This window comes from Phocoena sinus, chromosome 8 (assembly GCF_008692025.1).
Source record: "Phocoena sinus isolate mPhoSin1 chromosome 8, mPhoSin1.pri, whole genome shotgun sequence".
NCBI classification, from domain to species: Eukaryota; Metazoa; Chordata; class Mammalia; order Artiodactyla; family Phocoenidae; genus Phocoena; species Phocoena sinus.
Window position 1 is genome coordinate 22,166,794 of NC_045770.1, and position 18,985 is coordinate 22,185,778.

The 18,985-nt window shown below is 38.9% G+C and overlaps 1 protein-coding gene across 4 annotated transcripts in view; it reads right to left on the reverse strand.

Annotated features, from left to right (window-relative positions):
* Positions 1-3,075: 3,075 nt before the first annotated feature.
* The window catches only part of ZC3H12C (zinc finger CCCH-type containing 12C), a 70,147-nt gene continuing 54,237 nt past the window's right edge, over positions 3,076-18,985 (reverse strand). For all 4 annotated transcript variants that reach the window (XM_032640834.1, XM_032640837.1, XM_032640835.1 and 1 more), the window contains 3 exons: positions 13,667-13,901; positions 11,007-11,113; positions 3,076-10,367 (listed from right to left, as the gene is read on the reverse strand). In XM_032640834.1, the coding sequence (XP_032496725.1) occupies positions 8,971-10,367; positions 11,007-11,113; positions 13,667-13,901 (1,739 nt within the window). In that variant the 3' untranslated portion in view covers positions 3,076-8,970. The remainder of the gene's footprint in view (positions 10,368-11,006; positions 11,114-13,666; positions 13,902-18,985) is intronic.

The window sequence follows — 18,985 nt, forward strand, 5'->3', positions numbered from 1 at the left end:
ATTTGCCATCTCCCTTACTCTTTTCATATGCGTATTTGAAACAATTATTGAAATGAATGATAATTACATCTTTGGAGAGTGGAGGGGGAGCGGAGAGCTTTGAAGGCTGAGGTGGTGACAAAGCCTGTGCCCGGGACTCGAGTGTCTGGTGCCAGCGGCCCGAGGGTGGAGGGCGCCCTGTGCTCTTGAGCCTAGCCGCTCCGGCCTCGGGACCAGAGCGCGGGAGGCCAGGGGTCGGGCAGACCGGAAGTGCATAGCAATATTTTATTTCCCCTTCTTTCAGTATTCTGTCCCTCATCTGGCTCTCCTGGGGACCTGGGGAGGGAATTTGTTCAACCACCTAATTAAACTTTTCTGTTTCTAATCTCATGCTGAATTTGTGCAAAGAGAAAGCATGGGAAATGCAAATGGCAGCTGCCTCACATAAAAGGTGCTGTGTGTGCAGAGGGCATTGTCAGGAGTCTGAAAGCTAAATGGGGCTTCTCAAAAGACACCCGCGAAGGGCTCTGTGCACGACTGGAAACATTAGAAATGAATGTACTGCCTTTTACTCTCGAGGCCCACAAAGAGCACCAAGGAGTGAAGACAGGGGTCCAGACTGTAAAACAGCTTCCTTCCACCACAGAACCCATTAGTCTTGCTCGTTGGAGAGGCTGCAGGTCTGTGCGCTGAGCCTGGCAGCTAGCTTGGGTCCTGGGCCAGGGCTGTCCTCACAGACCTCCGGACAGGCAGGTCTCCGGGTAAACTTCCTTCCCACGCAAGAGCCATCTTTGTCATTAAGCTACACGAACGAGCGTGGAAGGTGGCCGGGGTCGGGGGGGTCTAGTGAAGCAGAGGAGCAAAAGTTCTAGTTCAGTTTTCCGGGTCTTGCCCTGCCCCCAGGTAAGTCAGCATGTTTAAGAATGTGCACCTACAGTGCCACTGGTGATCGTTCCTCAGATCAGACCCAAATTCTAATAAAATACACACCAAGGATGATCATGGGCCCATTCCTATTACTGTCTTCCAGCAGAGTAAAAAGAAAAAAGGATTTTGGAAGCATGCAGAGAGGCATTTGCCTTTGAGCAAGTGCTTTAAAGTCAGTCTTCTCATTTCTAAAATAGGGATCATGCCTATTTCATGGGATTTTAGTTTAACTTATCCATAGTTAATCTAAAACCTTCACATGTGAGTGGTCTCCCCACCAGCCCTATCTCTCCAACTTTAAGAGCAGCAGTTAGTTATAAACCAGGAGGAAATAAGTTGAAAACAATCACCCAATTTCATCTGACACCTCCCTGGAAATGTGCAGCATCCACCTGAGACCACAGAGCACCGGCTTCTCTGTCCAGACTGGCTTTGCAGATGCTGATAGTGAGGGACCAACATCCCCTTCCACTCAGGTCAGAGGAGAGGGGTGCACACACGTCTGCCGAGTGTCATCTTCAGGAGCAAAACTGGAGCTCAGAGCGGGGTCAGTCATGCAGCCCACAGCCTACTGAACTGTGAGCTTCTAGAAAGGTTGACTTCTGTCTTATCATTGTTATTTTTGTTATTCCATTTATTTCCCCATTAAGATATTATACAAAACCCTTAAGCCAAGAAGGGCCTAACGACAGGGGTAGCAAGGACATGGGGTGCCAAGAACTCTTGAAAATGTCACTCCTGAAAGGCATGTGGGCATGGAATATATATTACACTGATGGCTAAAATCCAGCTCCTCTGCAACGTAACGTATAGATAGGAAGGCTCTCATGAAAACATCTGAAAACGACTATGTATAAGCACCTCGCATTCACCTAACAATGACTGTAATTTATTAAATGCACACTATGGATCTACCTGTTCAGAGGGTTGACTCATTTAGTCTTAACAAACCTAGGGTTTGGGCCATTATTACCTCCGTAACTTGCCTGTCTCTGCCTGTAGGATGTGTGCAGTGGGATCAAGCCTCCAGAGGCTGTATTCTTAATGCCCAGGTTGATGGTTGCATGTAGAGAGAAATACATTTTTTTAAAAGGTTCCTTTAAAGGTCTTAAAAGAAAACCTTTGTTGAAAGACTAAAAAAAATCCTTATAAAAGCCTTAAAACACCAAATGAACATCATTAACTCAAAAACAGCATCAAAGACTGAGGGCATAAATGCTATAAAGTACATACTTTAACTAATGAGAGGCCCAACTAGAAGCATTTTGTTTTGTTTTGAATAAATTCACCATTGCAGTTGCTTTTTACAGTCTCCTCTTCCCAAACGTTACTTGATTCATCAATGTGTATGAATCCTTCCTCTTTAGACAAAGGTACTTACTAGGTGGGGGAGAAATAAACTATTAGCTCTAGTCAGCACTGTAGCCTAATCTCATATTCTCCGAGATTCTGAGCTCAGATTCTCCCACCTAATACTTCTTGTGGATCTGCTGAGTTCCCTGCCAACCACAGCTGTACATCAATAATCAAATCTGCTGACAAAGCTGAAATAAGTTACCTAGATGCATAAGACCCCAGTTAAACAGTTTAAATGGGAAAAAAGAGAATACCCAACTATGGCAAATAGCAACTTTAGGAAAAAAAATAGTAAGAAAAGCAAAAGTCTGAAAAGCATCGGGGGAAAGAGATCTGTTATCTGAAATAAAATGGTTTCTTATACACTGACACAGGACATGAGTATGTTAAAGCATGCAGATCGTGAGATCATTTCAGAATTGTGACCATATCTGAAATGGAAAATTCCTAGGAGGTCACAAAAGAAACGAAGTGAACCTATTGGGGGCAGCATTAGTAAGATACTGAACTTGATTCATGCAAGGAGAGATGCAGAAACTAGAAAGATCTATACAACAAAGACTCACTGATGGAAATGATTAGAACCGTAAGGTAGGACTGTCTTTGGCATTTAATTTCGATTTTCATATGAATTAATTACGGTTCTAACATAACCATTGATACTGAATGTGTGCTTGTCCTACAGAGGACGCCTGTGTCACTAGCCACTGAACGCAGAGAGGACGGCCGTGGGACTAGGGAAGGACGCTTTTACTTATATGGTGTCTGTGCTGCTGCATGTCCAGTTTTTCATGAAACAAAAACAAACCACCATAAGAAAAGTGAATTTTTTAATGTTTTTTCTCAGTGGCAGAATCACATAGCTGTTTTTATTCGGATTTCCAGTAGGTCTAAAATACCGCTTTTTGGAGTTGTAAAAATCCCATTACACAAACACACAGAACAGGCATAGGATAAATAGAATCACATCAGTTTATCAGACAGTTGCTCTAAACATATTCTTTGTCTTATTTTCTTATAAGAAAAGTTTGAAGGATCAAATTGGAACTTCTACGCTCAGCAAACAACTCTGGTTTGGGAGGAGAAAACCTAGAAGGAAAAGATAAAATCAGTAACTGGGTTCACTGGCAATGCCGTGTCCACATCTCTGCGGAAGTGTGCATGTGTGTATTAGCTGGGATGTTTATAATTTCCAAAAACTTTAGGAAATCTAAAACATATTCTTTATAAAAACAAACCATTGCTCTTCAATGTCTTTTTCCCTTGAGGCACAAGCTGCTTCAAGAAAGGGGTCAAAAGCTTTAATGAATAATTTGTTATTCACCTGAAATATCTGGACAGAAAATTGGCAAATTGGATACATGGTTTAAAAAATTTTACACATTCTATAAAATTGAATTGAAACATGCACAGACTTTTTTTTTTTACACTGCCCAATTGTCAAGTGGTCAAAACCTTAAATTGTTTTTAAATCCTTTAAAGACTAAAGACCTTAGGGGAAAAGCTGCTTCCAACACACGGAAGTGTTATTATAATGGAAGCAAAAAGCAGGTGAACAGAAGGCATTAAAGAAAAAAAAGTAACCATTTAAAACAGTAAACACCTGTTAAAAGCTAGAGTTATATTCCAATCCTAAAAGAAAGTATAATTACTTAAGTGGATGGCAATGTTCAAAACTTTACTGTTCCGGTGGAAATGATATTACGATGTTAACACAATTTGTGAAGCACTGTGAATGAACATGCTCAGTGGTGTGTACTCCAATGAATTTAAAATCACACAGGATAATGTTAAGAATATCATTCACCAAGGACAGTCCTAAAGTGTCTTAAAAAAATCTATACTAAAGGTTTGGACAGAGAAAACAGGGATACACTTTGTTTCCTATAAAGAGAGTCACAATACAGCAAGTGCACTCACAATTACACTAGTCACAATTTTTAATTTTACAGAATAAAGTTACAGTATGTAAACTTACAATATATTGATCTACTTTAAAACCATTTTTGATCTGTCATTTTTTAGAAATCAAAAACTAGCAGAAAAATGTAACTGATAAATGCAGTCTTTACAATATTTTATGGCTAATTATATGCTAATTTTCAAAACACAACAGAATTTTTGGTCCATTAGGCCCTTAAAAAAACAAAAGGCAGGTAAGGATTCCCATTTATCAGTAGAAATAGAAAGGTCATGAAAAAACTCCAATAATTATTACAACATCTTTTTACACAATGCTTTTTTTGGGTGGTTAAACACAAGAAATATCTCTAATAAATAATGGGTGTGACCAGGCAAAAAACATAAGTGGATTAAGATGCTTTCATATGTGACTGTCTCACAAATCTTTCCAAGGCCATCAATAACGGATTTTCTTTGAATGCCAACTAAAATATAATTATTATTTCTTACGTTAACATATATCAGGATTTACTGCTTAACATGCCTGTTTTTCTCCCTCTAGGGCAGGAATCAGCAAACTATGGCCCACAGGCCAAATCGGGCCTGCTGCCCCTTTCTGTAAAATAAAGTTTCATTGGTATACAGCCACACCCGTTCACTTATATGTTTTCTGTGGCTGCTTTTACACCGTAAGGGCAGAGGTGAGTGGTTTATAGAGACCATATGATTCTCAAAGCCCTGGATTATTTACTATCCCATCCTTTATAGAAAAAGTTTGTCAACCCTTGCCCTAGGGGGTTTCCCAGAGCAATCTAAAATAACGCATATGTTTCTCTACTTTTATGAACACTCTGCTTTCTCTTCTTCAAATGCACGTGTGTAGTTCATGTATTTTATACTTCATTTTATTTGTTGTTGTATACCAAAGAAGCTCAACATCCCAGCTGAGTTCCCATGTTTAACACATTTGGAACATAACTGATCTCTCTGGCCATAACCTGTTTGATTCCAGGTCACTCAGGAATTTTCCAGGAGTTGGAGGATAATAAAATGGATGAGCCACGTCTAACAGAATGGCCAGGAAACTGTACATCTTATTTTATCTTGAATAAGGAAGTTGAATAGCAAAAAGAATAATAAAAACCAAATATCCCTTAGGGTATATGCCATTAAGTCAGGGGAAAAACAGCTCAAGAGTTTTCAAAACACACACAAACATATCCAGGGCCATCTTCCCACCTATTACAAACTAATGACTACAACATAGAGTATATTTGTTTTATAAATATATTACTGTCTATATACATATAGATACGTCCATAAAAGACATGTTAAATAATTATCTGTATAAGCAATACTACTTTAAGTTTTTTGTGTGTTTTAAAATTACACATTCTATTAAAATTATCAAAATAATTCTTTAAAAATACCAGGAATAAAGCCAGTAAAGAGTTGCTTTCCATTCAAGTGGTTCTAAATCTTATCATTGGTCATCCAGATTCCAGACTTGGTTGTCCATAACTCAAAGAAACAGTTCAATTAAGGAAAACTTAGCCATCAAAAGCGTAGCATTCTCCCATTTTTAATACTTCTTAACAAATATGTATGCATGTATGTATATATATATAAAAACTCTTTTTAGTTATATTACATATTCTCATAAATGAATTTTCATAAAAACACAAAGTTCAAGTTTCTACCAGTACCAAATATTTTATACTGGTGTGCATTTCTTTCAAATGTTTAGGTCAATGACAAACTCTATGAGGATACAGTGATCACAAAAAGGAGATTGAAAACTTAGATGTCACATGCAAGAAAGGAGGAAATACTAAGGGCCAGAATTTGGCCAGTTGGGTACTACTCCCTCTGTACTAAGACACAGAGACAACAAACCGGCTAGTTACTGTGTAAAACAGTCAACTGTCAATTATTCAGGGGCAGAATATTCCAATCTGAATCCTCCTCTTCTATCAGTTGACCACTTCTGGCAGTTCTACTACTTACTAACATACCTCTCTCCGGTTATTTGTTAGCAAGTCTGAAGATACGATTAAGGTGAAAGTTTTGGCTAAAATGAAGTTTTGGGATCAGCTCTGAATTTAATTAATGATGGATCCTTTTACTTATTGCTTTAGATAATTAAGAAATTGCTGCATCTAAAGTCAGCCAAATATCTCATTCTTAAGCTCTGAAAGCAACATTGGTGCTTCAAAAAAAAAGCGCGGGTTGGGTGGGACAAATTTCCTGTTGACATAAGAAAACTATTTCTTAACTCACAGTCAACTACACTGCAGGATTTCAGCGTGACTATTCAGAGCTATTCACGTCAGGCCACGTGGCGGCAAGCCCCACTGTATTTTCATAGTCTAAAATCCGGAAAGCAATGAGAGCTACTTAGCTACAGACATTAGGAGGTCAAATTAAAGGGTGTGTTACACATTTCACCGAAGACCTCATTTAAAGAAATTTCATAAAATTTGGCAGAATCTTCAAATAATTCAAATGCAAAAATTAAGAAAATGGAAGCAAAACCTACTTGTACAATTTAAAAATGATTTCATACTAAAAAAAAAAAGCAAGCTTAGAATAAGACTGAGATGAAAGGTACTCCACGTTTGTAACTCTACTTTTGGCACTGGGTTAGCATCTACATTAAACTTGTTACAGAGAGTGACCGACAAAATCAGGAGAACGATTTCACAAGTGAGCAGGTCGCTCAGAGGACGCCTCGGTGGGTCCATGCGGCCGTGCCCGTATCCTCTGTGGGCGCAGCGAGGGGCACCTCACCTAGCAGGCGGCAGCAGCGACTGTGAACCCCACTTTCCTGAATTAGGTTTGCTGAACATGGTTCAGATTATTGGATATGTCAATATGCACAATGCCTTTTAGAAGCATTTACTGTAACCCAAATCCTACTTCATGCGACACACAGTGTCACACGAGTAGTGAAAATGTTGTCCTAGTCAAAGATGCTTGGACGTTATTTTCAGGCAGCATTTTACCTTTATTTTAAGTTAAGTTCACGCTAGATAAGTTTTAGGAGAAAGAAAATGCCAATAAATTCATTTAATATATTTTAATATATAAAACTAAGACAGACACTTTTATTTACCTAAATTGTTTTTATTTTCTACCCTATTCTAGACCTCAATTTTACTTTAAAAATTTGTATTTAAATAAGGGATAAAATGTTGCCCAAAAGTCTAATCATAGTTACACATCTGTGTTTTAACTAGATCTACAAATCAAAATAGTTCTTATAGTTAAAAAGATACAATTTGTATCAACAGTAAAAGGTACTTTCTGGTTTTTCAGGGCTTTACTTCAAACTGTAGCAGGTAGAATAATGATAACCAGGGCATCTAGGCACACTCCAGAAACAGATCGGAATGCGTCTGCTACACTAAGTAAAATTCAAAAACTGGAGGCAGAGGTGAAGTTGTGTCAGTCACACAATTGTCTGCCACTGATTGCATCATCTCTCTTCTAACCAGCGACAGAAACGAATCCACGCTCAGCAAAACCCATGACTTTGAAACCAGAAATATCCCTTACTAATACGAGAACAGACTTTAGTCTGTATCTAAAACTACACTATTTGTGGCAAGAATCTGGCCTTAATAATATAACAGGCCCCCCCAAAAAACTACCTTCAGGAAAATGGAAAATATACAGTATTTTACAAAAATTTTAAGTTACCATTTACAACTCCTGCATCACCATTTCTATAGTGCAGTATCAATAAATGTTGCATATCCTCAACACATAAAACCACCTCAGGCCAGCCTTGATAAATAGCAGGAAAGCTAAAGGGTATATTAAATATAAAAGTTGCATTGAGAATAATTAGATTCGTTAAAAACAGGCAAGTACTGCAAAAGGGTTATTTTATCCAGTATTGTGCCCCAAAACAAAAAGACAAACACATTAAAAAATACAGGTTAATGGAAGTCTAGGAATTCAATTCCATTTCTACTGTCCAGAAGCACATCATAGCTGGATAACAAAGCTCTAAACTGTAACAGTTGATGGCTTTTGCCTTTTTTATAAAAAAAAAAATGGAAACAATTTTTTCCATTGATTGCATCTGCTTTCCTTTAAATCAACCATATTAAATTAACAAATTACTTAACACAGAAAATCCAAACGAAAATAAAACAACGAAAAGTGCCATACTGTAAATCATTCTAATATATACTGTTACCCATTTCAACATAAACTGGTAACTTTCATTTTGTTTCAAATATAAAGTCAGTGCTGTAGTATATATCTTTGTTTCTATAAATAATGATTATAGCACAAAGAAGCCCACTTTCCCCAAATAAAAATAACTTAAAAAGCTGTAAAAGATTCCAATTATGCTTGGCTTGAAAAAATAGTTTGCTAGGTCTAGTCAAATGTTCAACATTCTGAAGGTATTGTAATTGCTTGCAATTGATAGACAAACACCAAGTTAATAAAACATGAAACAAGGATAAAAAGTGCTGCATATAAACCCCTGATGCACCAAAGATTAATATCAAAGATCACAGATACATCTAATAAATCAAACTGGAAAAATTTCCAGCCAAGGATATAGCTTTAAAAAGGAAATATTAAAAAAAAGTTTGAATGTAAAGCAATCCCGTGATACTTCCACTATGTGGGGCGATACATACAGATTCCATGATACAGTATTTCACATAAATGGATACTATATAACCTCCTTGCTGAGAAGGAGATCACATGTGCTATTGTAGCAAACCTCCCTCAGCATTTGAGCTGAACAAAAAACTACTAAACACCACAAAGATGCATCATCTTTCAATAACCCAGCTGTGATTTCTCCACTAAAATGGCTGCAGCCAGCTGCTGGGCGTCTGTCATGTGAGGGTTCCTTTTCATGACAATTCTCACAAGGTCAGGTGGGAAGATGTTGCACAAGTTGATATAAATCTTTTCTCGGTTGTCTTGGTACCTGGGGGGGTCTTGCGGCACTCCGCAGTACGGGATGCGCCAGGTGGGCTCCGGCTGCTCAGGGAGGCTCTGGAAGGTGAACTGCTCGTAACACGGCTGCGTGGAGGTGTCAGGCAAAGAATAAGTCTGCCGGTAGCCGTACACATCGATCCCGTAGCTCTGCCTATCCCAGCTTCCCAGCCCTTCCTGGCGGGTGTAAGGCTTTCTTTGTCTGGAAGGAGAACTGTCATACAGCCGAGAGTCAGAAATGCTGTCTATTCTCGTGGCCACCAAGGACCGCCCCAGGTGTGGTGCCTTCGAGTGCGCTGAACTCGGAGGAGACGGGTAATCGCCAGGATAGCTGGACCGGGCCCCCACGGCGGCGTGCTGCAGGTGCACGGCCAGGTGTGGGAGGGGAGGTTTGTGATGGTACTTTGGTTCTTCGTGACTGTAACTCTGCACTCTGGTTAAGGGGTCGTGGAAATTCTGCAGGAAGGGCTGAGAATTAAGGCGGCTGTGAGGGTGCATGTGTTGACACTTCAGATTCTCCTCTAGCTGTGGGTCAGGAGAACTGACGTAGGAGCGGTCACTGTACCCCACATACGAGTCACTGCTCCCGCAGCTCATGCTCCCTTCACTGCTGCAGTCAGAGGCGACAGAGCTTATCCTATAGTCTGTGTCTAAGGAGAAACGCCTTTCAGGACTTCGTGGGCCTGAGATACTCAGATTTGAATATGCATTCAACATGGAATAATATCCAATGTCGACAGGCGAGTCACATTTTGGATACTGTTCATAAGGCATTGGCGTTCCATGATTTTTGGTTGCCATCAACATTGGAGGATATTGTCCCTGTGGTCTTTGATCCTGAGGTGGGAAATGAACTCCAGATGGAAGGCCATTGCTTAAAGATGTAGTGCTTTGGGGTTTTGCGGTAGAAGTAGCCGGTATACTAACTAAGGAAGGTACAGACCTGGTTTCCAGTTTGTTTTTGGTGGGAAGCTTTTCCTCTAGGTCTTGGTAGACTTGAGTCCTTATGCTTGGATCCGATTGCCTCTTTGGAGCACCTCGCTTAACATCGGAAGTGCTGTCGGCTTTAGTGCTGCAGGGGACACTGTTGCTTTTCACCAGTCCTCCTTCATTTGCAGTTTTGGCTGCTGTGTTTCTAGACATGGCACGCAGTTCATCAGCCACTGACCGCTGAGGCTGACTGCCCCTTTCTGGATGATAATATTTGCACTTGTGTCCATAGGTACACTTCTTTCCTGTGAAGAGTAAAATCAGTTAGGCAAAGGGCCATTCATTCCATCAGACCCTGGACACCCAGTGTGGCACCTGCTCTTTTAACGTGAAGAAGAAACAAGGGCAGAAATGAGAGCTGTGCTCACTGCTACTCCGCTACTTGTTTCTGAGAAATGCCGCCTTTCAGTCTTCCCCCGTCAGCACTATCAAGAGCAATAAGAAAGTTGGCTGAATGAGTAACAATCACCTCCAGAGTTTTGGTTAATACCCTGTGTCCTTAATTCCTACCTGCCTCTTCTCTTCCACTATGACTCTGCAATCAGTAGGACATTCTGTTTTGCAGAACATAATGTACTGCCGTGATGTGACAAAACCAAGCTAATCTGATGTGTAGCTACATGAAAGAACTCCAAACTTTTATCTACCTGAAAACTTACTTCATGTAGAGTTAACCAAAACCATGTTTTAATTCAGGGAAATGCATATGCGTTGAACCCAGCTAGGTAAAAATAATAATTTTTTCACATAGACTTTTTCTTAAATTTAATTACATTCAAAAGAACCACATACTATATACCATCCAAAATTTATTTTTAACAGCAAAAGTTTAACAACATATTGTGTTCTAAAGGCATGTATTAAATACTCATAAAGAAAGTTACCATATGGACAAGGCTGCTTTTTGTGTTCAGGAACAATAGGTTTCTTCCTCAGAAAATTATCCAGGCTTGGGCCATGTCTGCCAAGAGGGTCATCTGGGGGCATGAACCTGTCATGGATATAATACAAAATTATACCTAAGTAGGAGGCTGACAATTTAATTCTAAAGACAGAGTGTAAAGATTATTCACCCCAAGGTATTTTTTTGAAATTTTAATCCAAGTATTTTGATTCAACATTTATAGGATAGGGACTTCCCTTGTGGCGCAGTGGATAAGAATCCGCCTGCCAATGCAGGGCACACAGGTTTGAGCCCTGGTCCAGGAAGATCCCACATGCCGCGGAGCAACTAAGCCCATGCGCCACAACTACTGAGCCTGTGCTCTAGAGCCTGTGAGCCAAAACTCCTGAGCCTGTGTGCCACAACTGCTGAAGCCTGCGCGCCTAAAGCCCATGCTCTGTAACAAGAGAAGCCGCCGCAGTGAGAAGCCTGCGCACCATAACGAAGAGTAGCCCCCGCTCGCCGCAACTAGAGAAAGCCTGCGCGCAGAGAAGCCTGCGCACTGCAACGAAGAGTAGCCCCAGCTCGCCGCAACTAGAGAAAGCCTGCGTGCAGCAATGAAGACCCAACGCAGCCAAAAATGAATAAATTTAAAAAGATAATAAAACATTTATAGGATAAAAAAACAGTACAGGAAGTTTTCTTTTCTTAATGAAAACAAAATTAAAATGTTTCAAGCTGAACCTGTATTTGTTTTAATTCAAGTAAGTTTTAAGCCTACCATGTTCTAATTAATTCTTCCTTTTCTTAGTCTTGGGATTTTGTAAGGACTTTAGAAAATGACTACAATGACATTTTAGGAGAAGTTTTATGAACATTAATCTTGTGAAGCAATATGAGTCAGGTGGGCACCAGGCGGAGCAGCTGAGGGACAGAAGGGAGAGGTGGGAGAGAGGAACGGGAAGACTGAAACTACCCAAACACCTAGTACATGTTGGACACCCTGCACACGTCACTACATCTCATCCTCACAATATTCCCTTGAAGTGTTAGTTCCACGTTACAGATGAATACACTTTTCTAATCTAGGCTTAGATGAATTGAGTATTTTTATCTCTGTTCACATGGCCTAGTCAAGATCCAATTTGTCTAATTCCACATTCATTCTCTTCCCCCTATAATAAGGTACTTCTCAGCTGAGACAGAAAAAAATCTTAAGAAAATAAACTTATTATTTTGGATTGATTGTCCAATGGAAGCAAGAATTCATGGCATGAATACTGTAACAAGGTTATGATTGCAGTTTGACTACTAGTTATGTCACTGTTTGAACATGAAATAAACCAAGTGTTTACCCATAAAATGTGAATAATGTTTGAACTCTTAAGGGAGTGTCAACATGCCTGAGTAATAACACTTAGCAACTATGATGTTTAAGATTATTATAAAAACAATATGGCAACACGAAAAGTTTAAAAATAGAAGACAAAATCACTCAATCCTACAATCTTAACACAATTATTTTCCAGTTACGTGTTGCATTTTAGTCATTTTCCTGTATGTACATATCACTTTACAAACACAGATGTAATTTTATGCTTTGTCTTTTTAACATAAATATTTTTCCATGTTTCTTAACAGCTTTCATAATCATAATTCTGAATAGCTGAATAATATTCCACTAGGACATGTATTGCAATTTAATTGTTTTCTCTATAGTACCTTTAGTTGCCTTTTTGAAGTCTTGCAATTATAAATATACAGAAATGAACATATTTGGGCTTCCTTTTTTCCTCATAATATACTCTAAGAAATGAGATTATTGGTTTGAGAGGGTATTTTTTTTTTTTTTTTCTGGTACGCGGGCCTCTCACTGTTGTGACCTCTCCCGTTGCAGAGAACAGGCTCCGGATGCGCAGGCTCAGTGGCCATGGCTCACAGGCCCAGCCGCTCCGCGGCATGTGGGATCTTCCTGGACCGGGGCAGAACCCGTGTCCCCTGCATCGGCATAAGGCATATGCAAAAAAGTTTTTAAATTTTATGAATTAAATGGGTGAAAAAATATACTCTTTGTAGATTTAGTTTGCATTTTTGATGATCAACAGGTGAGCCTTTCCCACATATTTGTAAATACAGCTGACCCTTGGAAAACATGGGTTTGAACTGTGTGGGTGCACTGATCCTTGGGTACTTATTTCTCAGGAGACAATCTTGTTCATGTCATCTGTCCATTCATCAACTTAATCGTGACTAGTCTTATATTGCTTTAAATTTTTAAAAATCATATATTTCAAAAATCGTATATTGAAGTAAGTTCTCAATGCTCTAAGTCAATTTCAAAAGGCAGGGTTCTACCGGTCAGTATGTTCTACATCTGCATCCTCTGAAGATGGCCAGTCTCCCTGTGTCAGTTACTCCCAGTCACTCAGCCGCAGAAGACCTGCTCTGCTAGTCACTTATGGGGAAGGGCAGCCTGCGACTCACACAGGGCCTCCCGAGGCAGGACTCTGCCGTTTTCTTACTCTCACTGAGGATTAGTTGTTGGAAGAAACTGTCTTAGGTCTGGTCAGTGGCAAAGAGAGAGGGCTTCTGTAGTAGCTGCCCAGGGATAGTTATATTTTCAGGGAAGCAGTGTTACTGTAAGTAAGTGGTTTTACTTACTTGTCATTGACAAATGAATACATTAATAGTCGCTCATCTATGAACTTTTTCCATTCTGGTTTCTCATTTGCCAAATCCCTGTAGTTATCATTGGATACAATTATACCATCCGACTCAAACGCCAGCTTCACGATGAACCTGTCATCATAGCACACCACTCGCCTCCCCTGCACTCTCCGGGATGGTGTGAACACCAGGATTTTCTCCTTCTCTAATTTGCGTAGAACTTCTTGATCTGCAGGAATAATCAGGGTAGAATTTCAGTAATAAGTACATACAAAACACATCTCGCAATCTCCATACAAAGTGAGTGTTTATAACATGAACTGGATACCTGTAACCACTTAATTAGGGATTATGATTTACAGTTTGTAGATGTAGCAAATTTGTAACTCCCAGTAATAGTTTTTCTTCAGGATTTAAAAGGTTTAAAAAATAGCCAAAAAAAGTGAACCTGAAAAACATGAAAAGTTTAAAACTTTAAAAGCATAAAACCTGAACATGACTGAGCAAATTCTGATTTTCATTACATAAAGCTTTTGCTTGATAGCTGGAGCCCGAAGCTCTACACTGTGAATCAACTTCTCACACATCCCTAGCACTACGCCATCCTAATGAAGCAGGTGTGTTGGGTTCAGGTGTGAGCAACAGATTCTTTCCCCCAAATTTGTTTATTTTGTAGTGCTCTTTTTCTAACTAGTGGATGTGATGGTGGGAGAGTCTGAAAAGTAGAAGAGGTGGAGGTAGCAAATGGAAGAGTCTTAAGATGCAGAAGGTTCAAAAAGGAAGCAGGCAGTGAGGTCAGAACTGTTGTTCTGGACATGGCTATTCTGCATTCTGTGTCCTTTCCTGTGAAGCAGGTGCTAACAAAGGCCAGCAGTCTTGTGGGGCTGGACTGAGTGAATAAGAAATTAGAAGTGATTATATGGGGAAAACAGACATTGATTAAATATGGACAGGTAGGGGAATGCCCATTTTCTCTTTGGTGGGCACACTCTTTCAGTACTTTCTAATTCTACCGACTTGTTAGTGGTTTTAAAAAAAAAAAGGTGCCAGAATTCATATTTTGATTAATGATAAAATTCTCTCCTCACCATGCCTTCCTTCCTACTTTTGCTTTTCCACTCCCTGACTTCCCACCCCTGTAAATTCTGGCACAGAGTGCTGGGTATAAGCTGACAGATGTCATGAATTTTTTAAAACAAAGGCTCACTTCTCCTCAATGCTTATTAACTGGAGTTACTAATTTTAAAAAAATCTCTCTTTTCAGCAGATGATCACTACATGCCTACTCTATGGTATGTGCTGTCTAAGTGTCAATGGCCCTCAAGATGAAGAACACTTTCTCCTCAAGGAGGCCTCAAGTTATTGGGCCGGACGAGCCTGTAAACTGGGAGAGCAGGGGCTGCGATCGCCACAAGAGAAGTATGAGCAGGGTGCAGGGGGAGGGGGAAGGAAGAGTGACATGGGTCAGCTTGGCATACAGATTTCATGATGTTCCAGACAAATGAGTTCATTAAGACCAGAACTTTGGTTTAGAAAAGCAGCAGAGTAGAAGTGGAAGAAATATGAATGTCAAAGTCAGCAACTTGTGGATAAATCTCAGGTTCTGCCACTTTCTCTGTCTGGCAATCGTGGTCTTATTGAACCTGCTCTGTCATGTCCTCAAATGCAGATTGTAGGCCATGAGGAGTCGATGAGTTATCACATGTAAAAGCACCTAGTAGAGTGTCGGGCAAGCTCTCAACAAACACTGTGTCCTTCAACTTGATTTTGCCTAATAGATGCATGTAATTATTGATCTCTTTTGAAAATCACAGAAAACCAATACAAAATCAAAAGCCCAGTCTCAGCCACAGGATTTGCCATATTATAGTTATTTTGTGGGCCCCCTAACAAACACTTTGAGGGCAGGTGGCTCATTTATCTGTGTGCCCATCAGCACTCAGCACAAGGACATATTAGCACATCAGTAGATCCTCAATAAATGTCTGTGAAAGGAATATGTAAACTACTTAAAGATGTGTATTTTGAGGGCTTCCAGTTTATTCACTGTCCATGTTCATGCATAATCCGTGGCCCTTTATTTGTGTTTACTTGTATAGGATATGCCTGGATCTTGGAAGCGACTGGAGGAGTGAGGTGGTGGCCTAATAGTCATCACCATCTTGCTTAATTTGCATTTCTTTACCAGCTAAGGAGGTTAAAAGGACACTAATTAGGAAGAAAATTAGTGATAATTAATTGGGATAAATAGTCCTAACCTAAATAAATATGAAGTCAGTCTAGCTGGTAAGTTAACTGAATCTCTAGTTCCTAGCACAGGACCTGATACATAGCCTCGTGCTTGCTTGTTAAATATTTATTCAATCAATGGAAGCCTGGCTAACGCGCTAGTTTGAATCTATACTGAGAACTTTAAAATATTTCTTATCAAGTTTCTTTTTTGGTATGGTGAAAACAGACTGGACTATTCAATTTACCAGGCATTATCTGGTTGAGGGCTTTAGTCAAAAGAATTATTACCTGGGGGAGAAAACACCTAACAACCTCTGATTACAGTGGTACACATTTTACAAAGTAAACTGCATACTGATGAGTTCCAGAGACCTGGCATGCTGGTATTTTAAAAATTAAACTCAGCCACATCTCACACTGAGTATTACCATTTTCCCTTCTTGATCTCATATTCCTTTCATACTCAAGAAGCTTTCATTTACGTATTTAAACATTGTTTTTTCTTTTTCAGTTTATCTTTTCCCTGATTATTAACGTATTGTAGTTTCCTGTAAAAAATTGGGAAAGTAAGAAAAAGTAAGAAGTAGGGAGAAAATAAGAGTTCATAAGGACATGACCCAGAGGCAATTACTGTTAATATTTTGGCATATTCCTTCTAATCATTTTCTGTGTTTTTTTTTCCTTCTATACACATGTGTATAAATGTATGTATGTATGTATATGTGCACACACACACACAATAACAAAGGCTGCCTTTTACGTAAGAGAGCACCTCCTGAGATCATTAAAGATTCTGCCTAAATATTCTAATACTACATATTCTATCATATAGATATATACTTATTTATTGAGCCATTCTTCTAATGAATGTATGTTTTTTTTCCATTTTTTTTCTAACTCATATTGTACTGTATGTATTTGTGGTCTAAAATCTTTGCCTGTACCTCGGTTTGTTTTCTGCGGAATTATTCCTAGAAGGGGAACTAGTAGATCCAAGTATTTACACTTTAAGATCAAACTTTTCTCGAAAGGTTGTAATGATCTACGTTTCCACATCAGTATAGGAGCAACTCCCTCCGGGCACTGAGTATTATCAGTTTTTTAATCTCTGCTAATTTGATGGGTAAAAAAATAACAGTTTTTAAAATATTCATTTCTTTTTTTTTTCATTTTTTTTTTCATTTCTTTAATTACTAATGAGGTTGAACACTTTTTCGTCCTATCTGGCACTTGCATTCTTCCGTGAACTGTCTATTCCTACTATGTTATCAATTATATACTGCTTTATCAGTGTGTAGGAGCTCTTTATATGTTCAGGACATGGATTCTTTGTTTATTTGTTGTACTTTTTCTTAAGCAAATAAAAAAATTTTCTCATTGTTAAGAGAATGTCCCAAAATACAGAAGTTTGATCCAATTAAATCTATCTTTCCTTTCATAATTTCTTCTAAAAATTTTAATTTTAGAAAGGTCTTCCCCAGCCACTCAAAGACTATTTATAACCTCTAATGGAGATTTTTGACAATTAATTCTTCAACCATCTGCATTATATGGTGTAAGATAAGGATCTAAATATGTATATTTTTTCCAAAGAGTTATCCAATGTCTTGGTACGGCCAACTGAATTATGCCCACCCCTCCCACGCTACAGTTTATATAGGCTAGGGTCTGATTCCATGGCTCTGAGTTCCACCATAACTTGTCTATGGATTCTTATTCTAATTTAATAAAATTTAATAATTATAGATAAAAATAAAATAATCTTCCTTTGGGGTACATGGTGGGTGGTCACTCCATTTGTTTTTATTTTTATTTTTATTGGAGTATAGTTGCTTTACAAGGTTGTGTTAGTTTCTACTGTACAGCAAAGTGAATCAGCTATACATATACATATATCCCCTCTTTTTTTGATTTCCTCCCCATTTAGGTCACCACAGAGCACTGAGTAGAGTTCCCTGTGATACAGTAGGTTCTCATTAGTTATCTATTTTATACATAGTATCATAGTGTATATATTTCAATCCCAATCTCCTAATTCATCCCACCCTCCCCCACTTCCCCCTTGGTATCCATATGTTTGTTCTCTATGTCTGTGTCTCTATTTCTGCTTTGTAAATAAGATCGTCTATACCATTGGTCTCAGATTCCACATATATGCGTTAATATATATTTGCTTTTCTCTTTCTGACTTACTTCACTCTGTATAACAGTCTCTAGGTCCATCCCCGCCTCTACAAATGATCCAAATTCGTTCCTTTTTGTGGCTGAGTAATATTCCATTATATATATGTACTACATCTTTATCCATTCCTCTGTTGATGAACATTTAGGTTGCTTCTATGTCCTGGCTATTGCAATGAACACTGTGGTACATGTCTCTCTTTGAATTATGGTCTTCTCAGGGTATATGCCCAGTAGTGGGATCGCTGGGTCATATGGTAGCTCTATTTTTAGTTTTCTAAGGAACCTCCATACTGTTCTCCATAGCGGCTGCATCAATTTACACTTCCACCAACACTGCAAGAGGGTTCCCTTTTCTCCACACCCTCTCCAGCATTTACTGTTTGTAGATTTTGTGATGATGGCAATTCTGACCGGTGTGAGGTGATATCTCATTGTAGTTTTGATTTGCATTTCTCTAATAATTAGTAATGTTGAGCATCTTTTCATGTGTTTGCTGCCCATCTGTATGTCTTCTTTGGAGAAATGTCTATTTAGGTCTTCTGTCCATTTTTTGATTGGGTTGTTTGCTTTTTTGATATTGAGCTGCATCAGCTGTTTGTATATTTCAGAGATTAATGCTTTGTCAGTTGCTTTGTTTGAAAATATTTTCTCCCATTCTGAGGGTTGTCTTTTTGTCTTGTTTATGGTTTCCTTTGCTGTGCAAAAGCATTTAAGTTTAATTAGGTCCCATTTGTTTATTTTTGTTTTTACTCTCATTACTGTTGGAGGTGGGTCAAAGAAGATCTTGCTGCGATTTATGTCAAAGAGTGTTCTGCCTATGTTTTCCTCTAAGAGGTTTATAGTGTCTGGCCTTACATTTAGGTCTTTAACCCATTTTGAGTTTATTTTTGTGTATGG